The 23,299-nt window shown below is 42.4% G+C and overlaps 1 protein-coding gene across 5 annotated transcripts in view; it reads left to right on the top strand.

Moving 5' to 3' along the window:
* The window catches only part of LOC137342267 (DNA-binding protein SATB1-like), a 123,482-nt gene that overhangs the window by 98,180 nt on the left and 2,003 nt on the right, over positions 1–23,299 (top strand). For all 5 annotated transcript variants that reach the window (XM_068006133.1, XM_068006172.1, XM_068006163.1 and 2 more), the window contains one exon: positions 23,042–23,245. In XM_068006133.1, the coding sequence (XP_067862234.1) occupies positions 23,042–23,245 (204 nt within the window). The remainder of the gene's footprint in view (positions 1–23,041; positions 23,246–23,299) is intronic.

The raw sequence follows: 23,299 nt of genomic DNA, 5'->3' as shown, positions 1-23,299 counted from the left end.
TAGCTGCTTTGACCTTTTCAGCTGCTTCAGCAGCACTGACTCCCGCCCACCACCTCCACCCCCCCCCCCCCCCCGCCAAAGGCAAGCTGCCTATACAGTGTGTTACTAGAGCCTGGAGCTCACCATTTCATTTTGAATTTGATCTTAGGATGTGAGCAATGCTGGCAAGGTCACATTTATTGCTCATCCCTCCTTGCCCTGAGAAGGTGCTGGGCATTTTCCTTGAACCACTGCAGTCCTTATGCTGATGCTGCTCCTATGATGCACTTTAGTTGGGAATTCCAGGATATTGACCCAGTGACGATGAAGAAATGGCAGTGTATGGTCAAGTCAGAGTGGTTTGTGACTTTGGAAGTGATAGTGTTCCCTCAGCATTGCTTCTTTTGTCCTTCTTGAGGGTAGAGATCACAGGAGAGGTTGTTGTTATTGATGAATTGCTGCAATGCATCCTGTAGATCACAATCACAGTGTGCCAGTGATGGAGAGTGTGAATAATGGGCTGGATCTTGCTGGAGCAGGGCATCTCGCTGCATGCCCTGTTAGACATTTTTCTGCACCCTTCAGTTCGAAATTTTTTTGTGCCGTAACTTGCTGGAAGTGCAAGCTGATAACAACGTGACAAGGGCAATGGGCATCTGGGACCTCAGTGAACGGTGGGACCAACAGTGTATCTCCTTAACCAGTAAGATTTAAGGATTGAGAATAAAACAGGAATGATGGAGAAAGAGGTTGAATTCGAGTGGGTGAATTACAGTCAAATCAGGTACAGAAAGAGAAATAAAAGAGAGTAAATATCAAAGGGAGCCACGGTGCCTTAAACAGTAAGAAAGCATTAGATTTGTTGTCAGTGAAATGATTGGATTAAGAGAGAGAAAAAAAAGATACAGAAAGGAAAAGTAAGAATGATTAATTATGACCCCTTCTCCGTCCCCCCCCCTCAAACGTTTGATGGTGGGGTGACTCGCAGATGGTAGTGGTGTTGAAGGTGAGGGGGAGATGACTGGGCTTTCGCTTGTTCAAGATGGTCATTATCAGGCCTTATGTGGCACAAATGTAACCTGCCACCTGTCAGTCCAGGCCTGAATGTTATCCAGGTCCTGCTGTAAGCTGGCATGGAATATGTAACGAAGATGCAGTGAGGAAAATTGGGCTGGGAGTTGGCAGTAAAACATGAGTGGATTAAAAAACAGTTTTAATGCAATCCTGATGATAAATCCACTGTTGAGAGAAATTCAGCCCTCTATTAAGTTGGACCAGTTGAAAAACTCTTTTCACCTCTAGAACCAGGTTTGCACTCCAGTACAAATAGATGGGATGATTTTTTTCTTTGGTCTTTGACTGTAAGTAAAAAGAGTTTGGGTTGTCTGAAGACAGTAATCACAGTCTACAGCATATAACTGCCAATAACGTGGCTGATCTAGGAAATTGAAATGTTGCACTAGCACAATAAATGATGCTCTTCTGAAATTGTGGTTAAAGCACATTGTTGGAGTAGAACTTGATCCTGAATGTAAAACATGAATTTGTCCCATTTCTCTACAATCTTATCCTTCACCTCGAGGAGCACATAATTCAAGCAGAAACATTTATAGGAAGGGCTTGGAGTCATTTAAACACTTCTACTTGTCTTAAACTTAAGTACTGACTGAAGACATCAAGCTGATTATTTGAGTAGATTTTGCTATTACCATAAAGTAGAAGGATACTGTTATGCTACATTGTGAAATCACAACATTCTTACAGCAGAGCAGGGTTATGCTGCCAGCTCCCTCTCATTCTTTTGCCATGCAAAGTGAATCTGTATGCACGCCTGCTTATACACATGGACAGAACACACATATCAACATCCAGATGCAGGTTAATGTTACCGAAAAGCTGATGACTAGTCAGCTCTTTGCTAATGTTAAAATGCTTAAAAATTAGTTTTTTAAAAGTTCCCTGGCAGTTCTTTAAACGAGGTGGTCCATTAAAAAGTTATACTGAAGCCAGTGCAAAGCCAACCTTTTCAAGATGGTCTCACCGCAATTTCAAATATGTGGAGAGCTATCAGTTTGGCAACTTCAAATTTCAAATTATACTATATATTTTGTGCTGATGCAAAGCTGCACCTGCTTCACACTGATGCAAAATGTATAGTATGAGAGGCCTATTAAAGAACTCACACCTAATGAAAGCTGACTGTTTAAGGTATGACTTTAGTTCTTGAGAACTTATCAGATATGTTATAACTGAGGGGTTAGTACATTACAGTTACTTTTTATTAGTGTTTACTTAATAAAGAAATGGAAGAGCTTGAATTTATATAGCGCTTTTCATGACCTCAGGACGTCCCAAAGTGCTTTACAGCCAATGAAGCACTTTTGAAGTGTACTCACTGTTGTAATGCATGAAACGTGACAGCCATTTTGCCCACAGCAAGGCCCCACAAACAACAATGAAATAAATGACAAGATGGCCTATTTTTGATGTTGCTAGAGGTATAAATGTTGGCCAGGACACTCCCCTGCTCTTCTTCAAATAGTGCTGTGGGTTCTTTTACATCCATCTGAGAGGGCAGGATAAAAAGATTAGAAAAACAAGGATGAGGTCTGTCCAGTTTATTAGAACAAATTAAGGCAAATAAAATTGGGAAATATTTAACTAATAAGAGTAAGCAAGAGTAGTTATACTCTGAGTTAAATTTATTATTAAGAGCTTACACAGATCTATCTCAAACCTGACACCTAACAACTTAGCTGAGGTTAAAATCACCAAAGACAATTCATAATTTTCTATTTTCTATTCAAATCTTTCAGAAGAATTTCAAACATCATAGAAATCATTTTTAGATTAGATGGATGAAGTACAGAGTCAAACAAAACCAGAATAGATTATGCAAAGGCTACAGGAATATCAATTATGTGTTTAAAAATGGCAAAGATCTGTCTGAATCAACTTTTTTAGAGATAAAGTGAGACACTACTCTTTGCCATGATCTAGGAACAATATTCAGGGACAATAATATCACTAGCTAAATGATGTAATTAAGATAAATTGCACTTAAAGTTGAAAAAAAACCTTGGCATTTGGTAAATCTGTTAAAGGAATATAATCAAGTTCATTTGAATGCTGTTTGATTTCCATTAAAGTCAAAGAAAATTGGGCGCAGTGTAAAACGGGCTGTCGATTCACTACAAGACCTTTTCACTCTACTGGCATAGACTAATTTCACCCCTTCAAAATCTAAATCTAATCATTACTTCTTGATTTTCCTTGTCTTCTCTTTTACTCTTTCCAACCTTGGTGACGTCTTGCATTATGGACCTTGGGTTGTCATCTTGGTTTCTAAATGAAAATACACAGTTTCAAATAAATCTTTAACAGGATCTTACGTACCAAAACAGAATGAGTATACTTGTCAATGGCATCACTCATCCAGATGAGCAAACCTGCTCCTAGATCTCCAAGGGTTAACCTATATCTGTTTGATATTATTTACTGCATATTTTTGAGTAAACTTAGGTTGTTAAAAATGTGCTCTTGTGTGTTTCAAGGGCAGGAACTGTTGATTCATATTATTTAACATTAAGCTGACCATAGGCTACATGGTTTACTGCTGGGTTTGTTATACAAGTAACCACTTTCGTGGGTTTTTGGTTTGGTGAATAAAACTGATGTACCACTGAAATTGGCTGAGTAGTAAGGCAAAGGCACATTAATTTGGTAAAAGGAACTGGGGTGGTAAAAATTAACTTTATGTCGCCTGCCATATGATTTACATATAAATTCAAAACATTTGTGTCAGTTCTGTCTTTAGCCCTGTAATGCTTTGTTGCTAAACAAATATTTCACACAATAACATTGCCAAGGAGCCAGAGCGGTGTGACCCAAATAACAACTGGATTATGATGAATATTAATAGAGGGCAAGGCTGGGGCAACTCAGGCGTCACTTTTATTGAGGCATAGTTTGTGTGTGACCTAAAAGTTTTGTGTGAAAGCAACAAAAAGGTAATATTGAGATGTGAAGCAAAGCTGCGTTCCAAGCCACAGAACACTTTCTTTGACTTCAACGTTATGTTATTTTTATTTTATATATAGCCTATTAATTAAGTATAACAGATTTCCATCTTACCTATTGCATCCTTGGAAAATAAACACATTTACCTGGTAATTTAGACATATTCTGAACATAGGAACAAGAGTAGGCCATTCTGCCCATCACACCTCTCTGTCTGTTTGGTAGCCATCACAGCTGTGGGCCAGGAAATCCAAGGGCAATCAATTCGAGCATAAGTGCCGAGATCTCCCTGCCAGTGATTTTCAGTAGTGGGTCAGCTCATTTAAATAATCTGTGCAGGTGTCTGTGCAACTAGGGACACATCTCCTATCTGAGGAGGCAAGAAATTCCATCAGCCTCCTTTATAAGGGCACTGAAAAATGATGCTGAAATGTTGAAGATCTTCAGAGGTCCAGGTCTGGAGCCGAGATGCATTCCACTTCCAGCAGGCTAGTATTTCTACTCTCACTCAGTACAGTGGCTTGCAACTCCCAGCCTGGGAGCTCCCTATCCTGGTCATATACCTACTGATGTGGGGGACCACTTTTGGCAGGGGCAGAGGCTCCAGCTCAAACAACACCACTCGCTGCCACATTCCTACCAGCTTTACAGCAGGAGTGCACTGGACAGGCCACAGATTTTTACCCTCTCTATCATTTTAATCCCTATTCCCCACTTTTTCTCCATTGCTTAATACCCTTACTTTCCACGTAAGTACCTAAATCCCTTTCAAATAGTTCAATTGATATTACATCTGTGGTCTTCTAAGGACATCCTGGGGTCGTGAAAGGCGCTGTATAAATACAAGTTCTTTCTTTCTTTATAAAAGCGATGCAGTAGATGCATTATATGTAGATTTTCAGTAGGCATTCGATAAGGTGTCTCACCTTAATACAAAATTTCAGGAGCATGGTTAAGAGGAAATATAGCAGCATGGACAGAAAGTTGGTTAATGGACAGGAAACAAAGGGTCAGGGTTAATGCATGTTATTTGGATTGGATAAATGTTGTACCCCAGGGATGAGTGCTGAGTCCCCTTTTTTAAAAAATATTTAGATAAATCTGAATTTAGTTGTAAGGATCAAGGATATCAAAATTTACCGATAACACTAAGGTAAAGGGTTTGGCAAGCACTGAGGATTACTTCACAAAGACATACACTGGTTAGCATAATAGGTAGGTAGGTAGCACATTCAATTTAGTGTGGAAAAGTGTCCGCTTACGCATTTTGGTAGGAAAAACAAAGAATGGGAGTGTAGACTCAAAGGAAAGGCACTGAAGGATGTCAGAGAGCATTCCCATCTGCCACTCTTATGTCCAAAGTGTACTACCTCACACTTTATGTGTAACTGCATATGCCATTCACTTAATCTGTGTCCTTCTGCAATTTCTTTGTTCCCTTCACAATTATCATTTCTCATGGACACTGCTAAATCGTATTAGGATGTTCCAGGGTAGATTTTATGAATTAGCATTCATAGTGCAGAGCTTTGCGAGATAGGTATGCTAACTTGGAGTTTGAGCACAGAGGTTCATTTGGACAGAACATTATGCAGGGAGGACTGACCTCCACGGCCAAAATCCTGATATCTACCCCAGTCACGCAAAGAACATAAGAACATAAGCCCTATCCCCATATCCCTTGATTCCCTTAGTGTCCAAAAATCTATCGATTTCAGTTTTGAATATACTCAATGACTGAGCATCCACAGCCCTCTGGGGTAATGAATTCCAAAGGTTCAGAACCCTCTGAGTGAAGAAACTTTTCCTCATCTCGGTCCTAAATGGCCGACCCCTTATCTTGAGATTATGACCCCTAATTCTAGACTCTCCAGCCAGGGGAAACAGCCTCTCAGCATTTACCTTGTCAAGCCCTCTAAGAATTTTTTACGTTTCAATGAGATCACCTCTCATTCTTCTAAACTCCAGACAATATAGGCCCATTTTACTCAATCTCTTCTCATAGGACAACCCTCTCATCCCAGGAATCAATCTAGTGAACCTTTGTTGCACCCCCTCTAAGGCAAGTATATCCTTCCTTAGGTAAGAAGACCAAAACTGTACACAATACTCCATGTGTAGTCTCACTAGAGCCCTATATAATTGCAACAAGACCTCCTTACTCTTACACCCCTACCCCCTTGCATTAAAGGCTATCATTTCATTTGTCTTCCTAATTGCTTGCTGTGCCTGCATATTAACTTTCTGTGATTACTGAGATGCTAAATCTTAAAATGTATTCCTATATCTCCTAGCTTAATATCATATGTAAACTTGCACATGCTGTCCTCCAAATCCAAGTGAGGGGTAATTTTAACTTTAATCGCCATGTGAAAAATGGGTGATAGCGAATCGAGGCCCTTGTTTCACACCCGTTTATTGTCCAGTGATAAAAGTTAAAACTGCCCCCAAAGAGTGATAAACTAGAGCCACAGCACAACCTGCCAATCTGAAAATGTCCCTTTGATCGCAACTTTACCCCCGAGTTTTCTATCCATGCCACAATCCTACAATTCCTTGCTCCTCAATTTTAGTTTGCAATCTCATGTGTGATATTGTTTCATACCGATGGAGGATGCACATATTAATTAGAAAGTAGCTAACCCTATGGGTAAATATCATCACCAACAGGTATCCACATCAGCAAAAGAGAGTTCTAGATTTTACTTTTGGAGAAATCTTCATTGTTGCCCTGCAAACCTGCTCTCTTAAATTTGATATCTGTGCAATACCTTACAAAGTTTTGCACTTAATATCATTGAATGTCTGCTGAAGAAACTTACATTGTTTATTAAGTAATAGTACCTTGTAAAAAGAAAAGTATCAATTACACTATTACAAAAAGTTAGATAGCACTTATTTAAAGTCTGTAAACTGAAAAAAAATGTCAGCTTGACTTAGTGGTAGCAATCTCATCTCTAAGTCAAACGGTTATGGGTTCAAACTCCATTTCAGGAATTGAATGCATTATCTAAGTTGACACTTCAGTGTAACACTGAGGGAGTGCTATATTGTTGGAGGTGCTGTCTTTTGGATGAGATGTTAAACCAAGGCCCCATCTGCCTATACAGCTAGACACAAAAGATCGTCTGGCACTATTTGAAGAGCAGGGAGTTCTCCTGGCCAATATTTATAATAATTTCTTTACACAGAGAGTTGTTGGAGCATGGAATGCTTTGCCACAGTGGTTGAGGGAGAGACCATTGATTTTTTTAAGGAAAGTTAGGGTAAATATTAGATTGAGAGAAAGATATGAGGAGAGAGCAGGACAGTGGGATTAGCTATGGATTGCTGTAGCAAAAAGCTGGCTTGGGCACGGTAGACCGAATGGCCTTCTTCTGTGCTTTAAACTTTTATGGTTCAGTGGTTGTTCAATTAAGATCTTCAAAGTTTGGCTTCCAATTAGCACAACAAAAACAAACACCCGTCAATTTGGCTTTCCCATCATGCTACTTTCCCACCAAAAATTTCTGAAACAATGACATTCATAATCTAAAATGAAAATTGCTTCTAGAATTGATTTAATTGTTTGCAGAATTTGATATTTGAAAATCCCAAGCTCTCAAACAAAAAATAAATTTCCCTCATTTCAGATCTCGGTCTGATTACATCTTAGCTTTCATGTAACCTGTCAAGGTCAAAATGACCACTAAAACAAGTATTGCCCAATAACCTCACAAAACAGCTATTTAAATTTTGGATGTCAAGATGATTATTGGGTCTACCTCAAGTATTTTATATATAATTGGGTTAGGAGCAATATATCTGTGCCATAACTTTGAAAAAGAAATCCACCAGAGCACCAGTGTGACCTTTCCATTTTGCACACCAGAGATCACTTTGTTAATCTCTGGAATACTGGAGTCTCAGGATACGGGGTAGGACATTTAAGATTGAGATGAGGAGAGATTTCTTCACTCAGAGGTTGGTGAACCTGTGGAATTTTCTACCACAGAAGGGTGTGGAGGCCAAGTCACTGAATATATTTAAGAAGGAGCTAGATAGATTTCTAGACACAAAAGGCATCAGGGGCATGGGGAGAGAGCGAGAATATGGTATTGAGATACAGGATCAGCCAGAATCATATTGAATGGTGGAGCAGGCTCGAAGGGCCGAATGGCCTACTCCTGCTCCTATTTTCTATGTTTCTATGTCTCAATGCTTTCTTCACAACCCCAGATTTTTATGGATTGTTTGTATCAAGACCACCTGCCAATTTATTATTACTGCACCTGTATGAAAACCTAGTGCAGTTTATTCCATCAAGGAGCACTTTCGATTGTGAGATTCCCCATCTGTGAAGTAAACTTGTTGGCTCCGATATTTATGGGGAGGCGGGATAGGAGCGGGTGGGAGGCGTAGCGACTGGGATCCTGTTGAATTTAACAGCAGGACCTAATTTAAACTTTTGGACTCCGGTTCCTGGCCGCAGCTAGGCAGATTGAGAGGCTGGCTGTTGGTTGCAGGTAGGCCTGCAGCACCAGGCCGCAGCCGGGGAGTGGGAGGGAGAGCTCATGGGTCGGTGTGGGGGGTGGGGGGGAGGTACGGGGGGACCAGGGTTGGGGTCGGAGAAATCAGGGTGGGGAGGCTGTGGAGAGATTGTGGGCCAGAGAGATCGGGGAGCAGGGACTGCATAGATCACGGGGGTCGATCGCTTGGAGTGGGAAACAGGTTAACTTGGTGGGTCGGGGAGAAGCACTCCTTCTAAAATCCTGGCCCACAAACAGTGCTGGAAAGGCACTTACTTACCTGTTGGATCCGTCCGTACTCGCCCCCCTTTAGTTGCCAGGTATCCTGAGCCCTGGGAAACCTGGCCCACAGTCATTAAATTTGAAGCACAGTTAAAATCTGAGGCACACAGCCTCATTAAAATATTTAAATGATGGGCTCACTTCTGGAGATCAGGTCAGTCACCCACCGTCCAACCAGCCTCCGTTAAAACCAGAAGTTAGCGCGATGGAGGCAGGCTGCGATCGGATTTCCCATTTTTGAATTTTTAACCTCCCACTCTCCCACCTGTCCTGTGGGTTTAAAATTCTCCCCATTGTGTCAGTGATCACTTATCCTGTTTTTGTAAAATCTGAAAATGTGACAGTGACATGTTAATACAACATATAAGTAAAATCTTGATGACTATTCAACAGAACCTATTTAAAACCAAGCCGTTACATACATGTAATAGGACTGTTGCTGAGGATATGCAGGAGTTGGCATCCCTTGCAGTATGGTTTAAAATATTTCCCAGTTCAGTTTGATTGAGGGAGAGTTTAAACATTCATTATTGACATTCATTTTTGCCACTGTCAACTTAAATTAACAATGAAGGCCCCCGTAGGACCATTCCTCTCCCTCCTCCCCCCTCCATCATTTACGAGCTTTGGAACTTCCTTTATGGCGTGGACAGGATTTTGCTTTGGACCTCCTCTTACATATCATGCACACGTTCATTCCTGCATTGGGTTTAGAGCAGCATGCTATGCATACATTGTAAGATGGCCCAGTCAACAAGAGTAAGAGATTCTCTCCAGCTGGAGCATTGCAAACTCCATGGGGTCGATGTTAACCCACCCAATGACGGGCGGGAGAGGGTCGGGAGGGGGTTAAATATTAAAAATCGTGAAACGTGACCCTAACCCGCTGTGTACGCACCTGCCGACGGGATGTTGCATGGCGTGTTTGTGTCCAATCCTGGAGAAGTGGGACACTTCAATAGAACACTTAAATCAGGCTCCCACAGTTGCCGGCCGGGTTCCCCAGGGCTCGGTAAACCCAGCAGCTAAATGGATACAGGCGCAGCCGGCTACAGAAGGTAAGTGCTTTTTAGAGCATTGCTTGTGAGCCAGGAAGAGTAGGAGTGCTTCCCCCGGCCCCTCAAGCAAATTTTCCGCCGATCACTGTCTCTCCTCACTGCCGCGATCGGCCGACCCTCACGCCCCACCTCCAAACCTGCGATCCCGAGTCTCCCTCCCCACGATCTGCGGCCCCCACCTCCCCCCCCCGCCAACTAGCGATCCCAAGCTTTCTGCCCCACGATCTCTTCCTCGCTTCCTCCCTCCCGATTGCCGGCCCGACCACTCCCTTCTGCCCCACGATCTCTTCCTCACTTCCTCCCTCCCGATTGCCGGCCCGACCACTCCCTTCTGCCCCACGATCTTTCTTGATTGCTGGGGACAGTCTCCAAGGGTCCCCAGCTGCGGCCTTCTGCTGCTGGCTTTCCCGCCTGGCAGCCGGCCAGCCTATCAATCTGGCCAGCTGCCAGGCCGGAAACAGAATAAAATAATGAAAATGAGGTAGCGGCAGGACCTCCACGTCCCCAGGATTTCCAGGTTACCCCTCCGCAATTGTGCTCCCTTCCCGCCTCCCCGTAAATATTGGGCCCATGATATTTCAACCTTATTCTTGACCAATTGTAAACAGAGAATTTATAAGCCGTGAAGTTCCACGGTGTGACAATTAACATACAAACGTTTAATGCCCTCATTTGCAATTCCTTTGCCTGATTTTACAGAAACATTAACCCATTTATTTTAAATACTAAAAGGGTGATTTTAACCCTGACTGCCCAGCAGTAATGGGGCGGGCAAATGGTATAAATCAGGCTGGGCAGGTGGTTAAAATTGCTGCAGAGTACTTACCATTCTGTTCCCGTGCATTCCTACTGGCTGCCATTTTACCCGTGAAGCTTTTTCAGTCGGCCAAGACACCCACCAGAGGCAGGTGGGGACCTCATGAATACATGAAAATTGGTGTCCTACGATGCAATTAGGACCCCAACGCTGTTTTAACATGAAATTACGGAAGTTCCTGCTCAGCGTCCAACCTGCCAGGATTGGTCTCTCAGAGCTACTGAAGCAGTATTTAAAGGGGCACTAAGGTGCAGGTAAGTGGATTGCAGGTGCTGCTTGGATTGCCAGGAGAGTTTCCAGCTTCCAGATTGCTTCTTTCTGATATTTTTTTGCTTTATTTACCCTCAGTAAGCCCTACCTGCTTATCATGTGTATTATTATTGTTAATTTCATTTGGATGGAGGAAGGGGAGCAGCATCAGTCTCAGCAACCAGCAGCAGCTGGTCCTATTAGAAGGCAGCAGGTAGGGAAGCAGTTCTTATAGGAGGCAGTGCCCAGCACACAGGGTGTACAGGCCGAGTCACTTTCTTGGATCTATCTGAAGAGCAGCATTTGTGGATAGGAAGGGCTACTTCTCCATTAATATCCAGAAACAGGATCATTCAAGTTTGTGCGAGGTACACAGGCAGCTGTCATGATGCATTTTTTAAATTCATTCTAGGGATGTGGGCATCAATGGCAAGGCTGGCATTTATTGCCCATCCTTAGTTGCCCTGAGAAGGTGTATATCCAAGTTTGCAGATGACACTAAGTTTGGAAACACAGTAAGTTGTGTGGATGGAAGCAGGAAGTTACAAAGAGACATAAACAAGCTAAGTGAGTGGGCAAAACTATGGTAGATGAAGTTCAATGTGAGAACTGTGAGGCCATCCACTTTGGATCTGAGAGACTAGGAGCTGTGGAGGTGCAGAGGGATTTAGGTATCCACATACACAAATCGCTAAAAGCTAGTGCACAGATACAAAAAATAATCAAAAGGGCTAATGGAATGTTGGCCTTTATCTCAAGTGAGGAAGTCATGCTTCAATTGTACAGAGCCTTGGTCAGAACCTATCTGGAATATTGCGTTCAGTTTTTGGCACTACACCTCAGGAAGGCCTTGGATGGAGTACAGCGCAGATTCACCAGAATGATCCCAGGACCTAAAGGGTTAAATTACAAGGACAGGTTGTATAAACTTTGTTTGTATTCCCTTAAGTTTAGATGGTTAAGGAGTGATCTAATCAAAGTCTTTAAAATGATAAATGATTACAACAGTGACTACACTTCAAAAAGTACTTTGTTGGCTGTAAAGCGCTTTGGGACATCCTGAGGTTGTTAAAGGCACTATATAAATGCAAGTCTTTTATTTGATATGGTGGATTTAGAGGAACTATTTCCTCTGGAAGGGGAATCCAGAACAAGGAAGCCAAATCTTAAAATTAGAGCTAGGCCATTTAGGAGTGAAATCAGGAAACACTTCTACACACAAAAGGTAGTGGAAATCTGGAACTCTCATCCCCAAAAGACTGTGGATACTGGGTCAGTTGAAATTTTCAAAACAGAGATTGATAGATTTTTGTTAGGTATGGGTATTATGGGTTATGGAACAAAGGCAAGTAAATGGGGTTGAGGTACAGATCATCCATGATCTAATTGAATGATGAAATAGGCTCGGGGGGCTGAATGGCCTACTCTTGTTCCTGTCTTCCTATGTCTTGCAGTGTGCCCTTGTGATTGTATGTTGAAGGGTGTGATGGAAAGAGGAGGATTGTTGAGAGTGTTGGAGGAGGGGTGAAATGGGTGTTGTCAGTTGTTGTTAAGAGAGATGAAGAGCTGCACTCACCCTTGCTGCTCTTGTGAGGTCACTGAACCTCTTCCCACACTAAAACCGGGTCCTGGTACCCACGAGGGGGGAGAAGGAAGAGCAACTCCTCCATAAATTCTCACGGTTTCCCAGTGTCAACAGCAGAAAGTTTAAACTACGTTGGTTGTTCGGAGATGATCAGCACGTATCTTTTTAACCTGTTTTTGCTACTTTTAGTAATATAAAAGCTTAGCATAATGATTGATTTGTGTATACGATACTTTAGTTCTATAGATACTGTCCAGGCCTGCTGGATAGTAGCCTTGGGGATCCTCCTGCAGGTACTGGGGAACAGAACCTCATTCCTTTCCCTGACCTGCTCCATGTGGATCTCCAGCAAGGCATCAGAAAACTTAGGGGCAGCCCTGTGATTCATTGCCATGAAGATAATTCTCTCCAAATTGTTGCAAAGGAATCTGGCTTCAGGGAATGCAATCTTACTTTAAGAGGTGCATTCCCACTTTAAGGGAGGCCCGAGAGTTAAACTGGCCTGCATCTCACGCTGGCGATGTCATGGGGGCTTTGTGCTTGGAATCCCCCCGATTTCGATCCTGGCTTAAAATCGGCTTAATATTTATATGGTGTAATTCAAATACTACTGTGTTAAGGACACCACTGTATCCAACAAAAGAAGAAAATCGACCATGGACCATTACATCTGCCAATCTGACTCCGATTACTCTATTCCACTAATCACAGTTGAGGTCAGACTGTATATTGTGCACTTTGATTGTAAAATATTCTCTGGGAAGGAGAGACAATTCTCCTGTGAGCAAAGGGATTAATTATACCATCCGTTGAACTGGGTGCTCTTCTGTTGTCAGACATGCTGAGTGGAATTATGGAACCTGGATTTACATCATGGTTATTAATGGCCTCACAGTTGTCCTGCATACTCCTTTTATTAAGATGTATAAGCCTTCTGTGATGTTTTCATTTGTAGTTATGTGTGCTTCTGTCACATTTATTATGCAGACGAACAAGAATCTGAAAATAAATGGATAAATGGCTATAAAAGTTAAGTAATATGAACTACCGTATGTTCTGAATGGATGCTTGATGTGAGATTTAAAGAGTATTTAGTAAAAAAACGTGGATATAACAGTAGGGAAAAGCATTTGATATTTATAAAATCATAGATATTTCAACGCAGAAATAAGTCAATTGGCCAATGTGCCTGTGCTAGCTCCACATCAGAGCTATCAACTATAATCTAATTCCCTGTTCTTTCTCTCTCCCCTTTAAAAATGCTCTCTTCAAGTGTTTGCCTAATTCCTCTTAAATGCTGTGATTGGACTAAATTTCAATTTATGATAATGTATTCTAATTAACCCTTTGTGTGAAGAAAATTATAATCCCCCCATTTATGATAATAGTAATATAACTAACCCTAAATTGATGTCCCCTTGTTACTGATTCAGAAGTTGATGGAATTAATCTTACACTATTTACCCACTCAACCCTTTTCAACACTTTGGACATTACTATTAAATTTTTCCTTAACTCTTTCTGCTTCAGTAAATACACCTTAATTTTTCAGAAATGTCACTGTAACTATATCCACTCACCACCCAACATCATCCTAATGAATCTACATGGAATTTACAGCACAGAAACAGAACATTTGGCCCAAAGGATCTGTGCTGGTGTTTATGCTCCACATGAGCCTCCTCCCACCCTACTTCATCTAACACTATCTGCCTATCCTTCTATTCCTTTCTCCCTCATGCACTTATCTAGCTTCCCTTTAAAGGCATCTATGTTATTGGCCTCAACTACTCCTTGTGGTAGCAAGTTCCACATTCTATCCACTCTCCGGGTAAAGAAGTTTCTCCTGAATTCCTTATCGGATTTATTAGTGACTATCTTATATTTATGGCCCTTATTTTTAGACTCCCCCACAAGTGGAAACATTTTCTCTATGTCTACCCTATCAAACCGCATCATAATTTTAAAGACCTCTATTAGGTCACCCCTCAGCCTTCTCTTTTCTAGAGAAAAGAGCCCCAGTCTGTTTTGTCTTTCTACTTTGTACCTTTCCAATGACTCCAATATCCTTTCTATAAAGGAGTACCCAGTACACCAACTGTGGCTACTCTAACCAGTGTCTTTAGAAAGACAAGGAGGTAATGAGGAATCTCTAATCAATGTCCTGTATAGAAAAGCCAGAATTTCATTTACCTTTTTTATGCTTTGTTCACCTGTTTTTAGAGATCTGTGTATCTGTACCCATCTGATCCTCCGCCACGTTGAGAAGTTCACCATTTAGGGTATATTTCCACTCTCCTTTCCCCAAAGTGTACTACTTCATATTTATCTATGTTAAGCAAGAGATATGAAACAAAGGCAGGTAAATGGAGCTGAGGTATAGATCAGCTATGATCTAATTGAATGGCGGAACGTGCTCGAGAGGCTAAATGACCTACTCCTGTTCCTATGAACTGCGTTTATCACATGTCTGCCCACTACCGTAACTTGTCAATGTCCTCCTGCAGTATCCTACATTGTTCCTTACAGTTTTCCATGCCCCTAATCTGGTATCATCAGCAAATTTTGATATTATTCCCTCTATACCTTGTCCAGATCTTTTATCTATATGAAGAAAAGTCTCAACTCAGCTCCCTGGGGCACATCACTAGCTACATCTTGCCAATCGTGAAACATCTATTTCCTCCTACTCTCTGCTTCTATCCTTCAGCCATGTCACCACTTTACCTTTAATGCTGTGGGTCTTAATCTTTGCAGCAAGACTCCTATGTGGCACTTTCTCAAACACTTTTAAAAGGCCAAATATATCACATTCATTGCATTCCCTTTACTTGTACACATGTTAAATTTGATTTTTTTTTGAGTTTCTCATAATCTGAGCTCGATTTTTAGAGAGCTAACCCCCAACTAAGATTAGACCTTAGATGGAATATTCTGTCCAATTCTGGGTGCCACTCTAGGAACGATATCAAGGCCTTAGAGAGGGTGCAGAGGAGATTTACTAGAATGGTACCAGGGATGAGGGACTTCAATTATGCAGAGTGACTAGAGAAGCTGGGATTGTTCTCCTTAGAGCAGAGAAGGTTAAGGGGCGATTTAATAGAGGTGATCAAAATTATGAGGGGTTTTGATAGAGTAGATAGGGGAAAACTGTTTCCACTGTCAGGAGGGTTGGTAACCAGAGGACATAGATTTAAGATAATTGTCAAAAGAACCAGAGGAGAGATGAAAAGAATTTTTTTTACGCATGATCTAGAATGCATTGCTTGAAAGGGTGGTGGAAGCAGAGTCAATTGTAACTTTCAAAAGGCAATTGGATAAATACTTGAAAAGGAAATATTTGCAGGGTTATGGGGAAAGAGCTTGGGAGTGGGACTAATTGGATAGCTCTTTCAAAGAGCTGGCACAAGCACAATGGGCTGAATGGCCTCCTCCTGTGCTGTATGGTTCTATGTATCATGAATATGTTAGGCAACTGGCTGGAGAGTTTAGAACCAGGGATCATAGTCTCAGGATTAGGGGTGGGTGATTTCGAACTGAGATGAGGAGGATGCACTGCAGCAACTCGCCAAGGCTTCTTTGACAGCACCTCCCAAACCCGCGACCTCTACCACCTAGAAGGACAAGAGCAGCAGGCACATGGGAACAACACCACCTGCACGTTCCCCTCCAAGTCACACACCATCCCGACTTGGAAATATATCGCCGTTCCTTCATCGTCGCTGGGTCAAAATTCTGGAACTCCCTTCCTAACACTGTGGGAGAACCATCACCACACGGACTGCAGCGGTTCAAGAAGGCGGCTCACCACCACCTTCTCAAGGGCAATTAGGGATGGGCAATAAATGCTGGCCCCGCCAGCGATGCCCACATCCCATGAACGAATAAAAAAAAAGAATTTCTTCACTCAGAGGGTGGTGAATCTTTGGAATTCTCTACCCCAGAGGGCTGTGGCTGCTCAGTTGTTGAGTATATTCAAGGCTGAGATAGATAGAGTTTTGGAATCTAAGGGAGTCAAGGGATATGGAAATTTGGCGGGAAAGTGGAGTTGAGGTCGGTTGATCTTATTAAATGGCGGAGCAGCTTGAGGGGCCATATGGCCTATTCGTACTCCTATTTCTTATGTTCTTATTGAAGGCAGTAATTTTCAGGGTGCAAAGCTGTTTTGACACTCAAATGCAAATTAGATGGATTTCTTTCAGAAAATAACATTTCAGGATAACAGCATATGAGTGATTTGAGACATGATATGGTAAGTGTAGCATGCTTGGGAGGAAAACGGTGACTTTGGATTGCTTTGAATGGTCAACAGCTCCACTATTGTTGTACCTTGCGACTACCAGGATGGTAGAAGGCAAACTAGATGGATGGAACTAGAAGCAAGGGAGGAAATAGCAGAGGCTCTGACCATCATTTTCCGATCCTCCCTGGCTATAGGCGTGGTGTTGGAGGTTTGGAGGACTACTAACGTTGTACCATTATTTAAAAAGGGAGAAAAAGATAGACCGAGTAATTATAGGCCAGTCAGTCTAACCTCGGTGGTGGGCAAATTATTGGAATCAATTCTGAGGGACAGCATAAATCGTCATTTAGAAAGGCACGGGTTAATCCAGGACGGTCAGCATGGATTTGTTAAGGGAAGGTCGCATTTGACTAACTTGATTGAATTTTTTAAGGAGGTTTGATGAGAGGAACACATTTGATGTAGTGTACATGGATTTTAGCAAGGCTTTTAACAAGGTCCCACGTAGCAGATTGGTCAAAAAAGTAAAAGCCCATGGGATCCAAGGGAAAGTTGGATCCAAAATTGCCTCAGTGGCAGGAAGCAAAACGTAATGGTTGACGGGTGTTTTTGCGACTGGAAGGCTGTTTCCAGTGGGGTTCCGTAAGGCTCAGTACTGGGTCCCTTGCTTTTTGTGGTATATATTAATAATTTGGACTTGAATGTGGGGGGCTTGATCAAGAAGTTTGCAGATGATACAAAAATTAGTCACATGTTTGATAGTGAGGAGGAAAGCTGTAGACTGCAGTTGGGTATCAATGGACTGGTCAGGTGGGCAGAAAAGTGGCAAATGGAATTCAACCCAGAGAAGTGTGAGGTAATGCATTTCGGGAAGGCAAAAAAGGCAAGGGAATACACAATAAATGGGAGGATATTGAGAGGTGTAGAGGAACAAAGGGACTTTGGAGTGCATGTCCACAGATCCCTGAAGGTAGTAGGACAGGTAGATAAGGTGGTTAAAAAGGCATACGGGATACTTTCCTTTATTAGCCGAGGCATAGAATATAAGAGCAGGGAGGTTACGCTATAACTGTATAAAACATTGGTTGGGCCACAGCTTGAGTACTGTGTACAGTTCTGGTCACCACATTACAGGAAAGATGTGATTGCACTAGAGAGGGCACAGAAGGGATTTACGAGGATGTTGCCAGGGCTGGAGAATTTTAACTATGAGAAAAATTGGATAGGCTGGGGTTGTTTTCTTTGGAACAAAGGAGGCTGAGGGGAGATTTAACTGAGGTATATAAAATTATGATGGGACTAGATCAAGTGGATAGGGAGGACCTATTTCCTTTAGCAGAGGGGTCAGTGACCAGGGGGTATAGATTTAAAGTGATTGGTAGAAGGATTAGAGGGGAGCTGAGGAGAAATCTTTTCACCCAGAGGGTGGTGGGAGACTGGAACTCACTGCCTGAAAGGGTGGTAGAGGCAGAAACTCTCAACTCATTTAAAAAGTACTTGGATGAGCACTTGAAGTGCCAAAACCTACAGGGCTACGGACCAAGTGCTGGAAAGTGGGATTAAGCTGAATAGCTCTTTTTCGGCCGGCACGGACACAATGGGCTGAATGGCCTCCTTCTGTGCCATAACTTTCTATGATTCTATGATTGATTCTATGATCTTGGTTTTCTTTCGTCGAGAAATTCCTATGTTCCTATGCAAAGAGTTCCACTGTTTCTGATCATGGTGATTGTGCTGGTTCAATACTTCGATGGCTCAAGAATGTTTGTATATTTCACAGCCCTAACCTGCCATTCACTCATAAGAAGGACCAATACAAAAATTCCCAAACACAACAGGGTTATCGTGACCTCTTCTTCTGCTTATTCCTTTTAATCTTTTTCTTACTTTTCTTTTCTGTCTCTTTTCTCTCTCTCTCTTAATCCACTGTCTTTCCCTCTCTTTACTTCTCATGCTGTCTCTAATTTACCCTGTTTCCTTTTCCAACATTCGCTCTGTGTCTTTCTGTATTCTTTTGTTTCATTGGTTAAGGAGACAGACCATTCGGCATGATGTTCATGAGGTCCCAGATGCAACGTTGACATCTCTGCGCCATTATCAATCTGCATTTCCAGCAATTTGCGGCGCAAATATAGTGGGCTATGAAGGGCGAGGTAAAAAGTCCAATTCACACCGCTCGCCGCAAGATGCGCCATTCCAGCAATGCCTGGGCCATTATCATAGCCTCCTTCTGTGTTGTATGATTCTATTAGGCCCATCATGGCTGTGCCGGCTCTTTGAAAGCTATCCAATTAGTCCCACTCACCTTGCGCCTGCTGCCTTTGTCCTTCTAGGTGATAGAGGTCACAGGTTTGGAAGGTGCTATGGAAGAAGCCTTGGCGAGTTACTGCAGTGTATCTTGTAGATGGTGCATACTGCAGCCACTCTGCGCCGGTGGTGAGGGGAGTGAATGTTTAGTGTGGTGGATGGGGTGCCAATCATGCGGGCTGCTTTGTCTTGGATGGTGTCGAGCTTCTTGAGTGTTGTTGGAGCTGCACTCATCCAGGCAAGTGGAGAATATTCCATCACACTCCTGACTTGTGCCTTGTAGATGGTGGAAAGGCTTTGGGGAGTCAGGGGGTGAGTCACTTGCTGCAGAATACCCAGCCTCTGACCTGCTCTTGTAGCCACAGTATTTATGTGGCTGATCCAGTTAAGTCTCTTATCAATGGTGACCCCCAGGATGTTGATGGTGGGGGATTTGGCAATGGTAATGCTGTTGAATGTCAAGGGGAGATGGTTAGACTCTTCTTTGTTGAAGATGGTCATTGCCTGGCACTTGTGTGGCACGAATGTTACTTGCCACTTATCAGCCCAAGCCTGGATATTGTCCCGGTCTTGCTGCATGTGGGCATGGACTGCTTCATTATATGACACGGAACTTGGAAATGTAGTAAACAATGTAGAGGATAGTAGTAGATTTCAGCTGGATGTAGACAGACTGGTGAAATGGGCAGACACATGGCAGATGGAATTTAATGCAGAGAAGTGTGAAGTGGTGCATTTTGGTAGGAAGAATGAGGAGAGGCAATATAAATGAAATGATACAATTTTAAAGGGGATGCAGGGACAAAAAGACCTGGGGATGCATTTACACAAATCTTTGAAAGTGGCAGGAAAAGGTTGAGAAGGCTGTTAAAATAGCATATGGGATCCTTGGCTTTATTAATAGAGGCTTAGAGTACTATAGAGAAGGAAATTATGCTAAACCTTTATAAAACATTGGTTCGGCCTCAGCTGGAGTATTGTGTTCAATTCTGGGCACCACAATTTAGGAAGGATGTCAAGGCCTTAGAGAGGGTGCAGAAGAGATTTACTAGAATGGCGCCAGGGATGAGGTACTTCAGATATGTGGAGAGACTGGAGAAGCTGGGGTTGTTCTCCTCAGAACAGAAAAGTTGAGGGAAAATTTGATAGGGGTGTTCAAAATCATGAATTGGTTCGATAGAGTAAATAAGGAGAAACTATTTCCAGTGGCAAAAGGGTCAGTAACCAGAGGACACAGATTTAAGGTGATCGGCAAAAGAGCCAGAGGCGACATGAGGAAACATTTTTTTCCGCAGCGAGTTGTTACGATCTGGAATGCACTGCCTGAAAGGGTGGTGGAAGCAGATTCAAAAGTAACTTTTAAAAGCGAATTAGATAAATACTTGAAAGGAAAAAATTTAGAGACCTATGGGGAAAGAGCAGGGGAGTGGTAATAATTGGATAGCTCTTTCAAAGAGCTGGTACAGGCAAGATGGGCTGAATGGCCTCCTCCTGTGCTGCATCCACTTTGATACTATGATAGAGGTTCGATTTTTGAAATTAGTGCTCCTTGTGCAAATCTTTCTACAGCGGGAGTGCATTTTGTGAATTCAAGGGCAGAGTTCAGTGTGCCCTGCATGAAATACTCTCCACAGATGTATGTTGTCCAGCTACTGGTTTTTCTCTATCTCCCAATACTTTATCAGATTCAATTGTTACGTTTATCTGGATAAGAACAAGATTGGAGGTTATGAGGAAAACAACAAATTGTGTATATCTTAAAACTGACCACTTTGACCAAGCTTTTGGACACCCCTTCGAATCTCTCCGTCTTTGTATATACATATATATATAACACCTTTAATGCAGAAGAACATCCCAAGGTGCCTCACAGCTGCATATGGAAAAAATGGACGCTGAGCCAAAGACAGAGAGATTCGAAGGGGTGTCCAAAAGCTTGGTCAAAGTGGTCAGTTTTAAGAAGGGTATTAAAGGAGGAAAGGATGGTGGAGAGGCAGAGGGGTTTATGGAGGGAATTTAAGAGAGTGGGATCTAAGCAGCTTTAGGCATAGTTGCTAATGGTGGGGTGAAGGGAGGGTAATATGCAAGAGGTTGGAGTCATAGGAATAGGGAGTTCAGGAGGGTGGGGCTGGAGCATTGGAAGAGATTACAAAAATAGGGAGGAGTGAGACCATGGAGACATTTAAACACAAGTGTGAGAATTTAAAATTTGAGGAATTGAGGGACTGGGATCCAATGTTGGTCAGTGAGGAGAGAAGTTGATGGGCAAGCAGAACTTGATGCCGGATAGGGTGTGGGCAGCAGAGTTTTGAATGAGCTAAAGTTTAAGGAAGTTAAAGGATGGGAGGCCCATCATGAGAGCGCTGTAGTAATCGAGTGTGGAGGTGACCCAGGCATCAGTGAAGATTTAAGCCATAAATGACCTGAGGTAGAGGTGGAGGCGGATGATAATATGGGGATGGAAGTAGACAGTTTTTGTGAAGGAGAGGTTATTGAGGCAGAGGCTCAGCTCAGGGTCAAAGAGGACACTGATGTTGCGAACAGTCTGATCCAACTGAGACAATGGCCAGGAAAGGGATGGAATCAGTGGCAAGGATATAGAGTTTGTGGTGGGGGCTGAAGACAATGGCGTCAGTCTTTCTGATGTTTAACTGGAGGAAATTGCAGCCCATCCATGACATTCTGGATGTCAGTCATGCAGTCTGATAGCAAAGAGGCAGTGGAGCGGTCGAGGGAGGCAGTGGAGAAGTAGAGCTGGATGTCATCAGCGTACATTTGGAAACTGACTCCATGCCTGCCAATGATGTCGCCAAGGAGCAATATGTAGATCAGAGGACGGGTCCAAGGATAGATCTTTGAAGGACTCCAAAGGTAATGGTGCAGGGGTGGGAAGAAAATCTATTGCTAGAGAATATAGATTGTGATAATCAAATGCTGTATGCAGCATGATGATTCCTCTGGTGCTTCGACCATAGTAATGGAAGATAACCGGCCTAACAAGAATAATGCATATTCTGGAATTTCCCTTTGTGACAGGGATAAACTCTGCAGAGCCATTCCTGAGGAGATTAAATTGATTAGCTGGATTACAAGATAGAACAGATAGTGCATAGTTTGTGGAAGAAACAGGCATGATGGGCTGAATGTTCATTCCTTGTTCAATACTTTCTTCTGTTCTTATGATAAGGATACATCTTGGAATTAAATACTGTACAACAAATATATTGCATATTTATCTTTACTATGAATTTTTAAAAAATTCTTACCTTACAAAGTTAACGTATAGTAAAGTAGCTTTGTTGTTTGCAATATTTAAATTATAGCACCTATACTTTATACGCAGCAGTATTCTATGAACAGTTCATTTGTCGGTTGCGCTCCTGCCTACAGCAACAATCAGCAGCAACCCAACTTGCATCTAAACAGATGATATGACTTAACATTACAGACTGTCACCTCTGAGTCAGAAGATTGTGGGTTCAAGTCCCACTCCATGGGCTTGAGCACAAAATCTAGTCTGGCACTCCAGAGCAATGCTGAAGGAGTGCTGCACTGTCAGAGGTGTTGTATGTCAGGTGAGACATTGAACCGAGGCCTCGTCTGCCCTGTCAGGTGGTAAAGGAGTCCATGATACTATTTTGAGGACGAGCAGGGGAGCTCTCCCTAGTATTCTGGCCTGTATTTATCCCCTCAACCAACATCAGATAAAACAGATTATCTGGTAATTATCTCATTGCTGTTCTTGTGAGCTTGCTGTGGGCAAATTGGCTGTCGTGTTTCCCTACATTACAACAGTGACTATACTTCAAATAAGTACTTCAACGGCTGTAAAGTGCTTTGGGACATCCTGGGGTATATAAATGCAAGTACTTTCTTTCTTTATCCATTGTGTTTAAATGGTTACTTTTTGGTATATTTTGTTAAATTATACTCTGAATAGAATAAAGTGGAAAACTAATGTGTTTTTACTTTATTCACATTCTTGTCACCAAGGGATGGTTATGCGAGCTTTTACGTTGGAAAGAAGACCCTTCACCAGAGAATCGGACTCTTTGGGAAAACTTATCAATGATCAGGAGGTTTCTGAGTCTTCCTCAGGCTGAACGAGATGCCATTTATGAGCAAGAAAGCAATGTGATCCATCACCATGGAGACCGACCATCTCACATCATCCATGTTTCCGCAGAACCAATTCAGGTTAGTATACCTTATCCAACTGCAATATTTATCTACATAAGCTAAGAGGGCTAT

Source organism: Heptranchias perlo, chromosome 2 (genome assembly GCF_035084215.1).
Source record: "Heptranchias perlo isolate sHepPer1 chromosome 2, sHepPer1.hap1, whole genome shotgun sequence".
NCBI lineage: Eukaryota > Metazoa > Chordata > Chondrichthyes > Hexanchiformes > Hexanchidae > Heptranchias > Heptranchias perlo.
The sequence above is the reverse complement of the archived record's forward strand: the minus strand, read 5'-3'. Positions and strand labels throughout refer to the sequence as shown.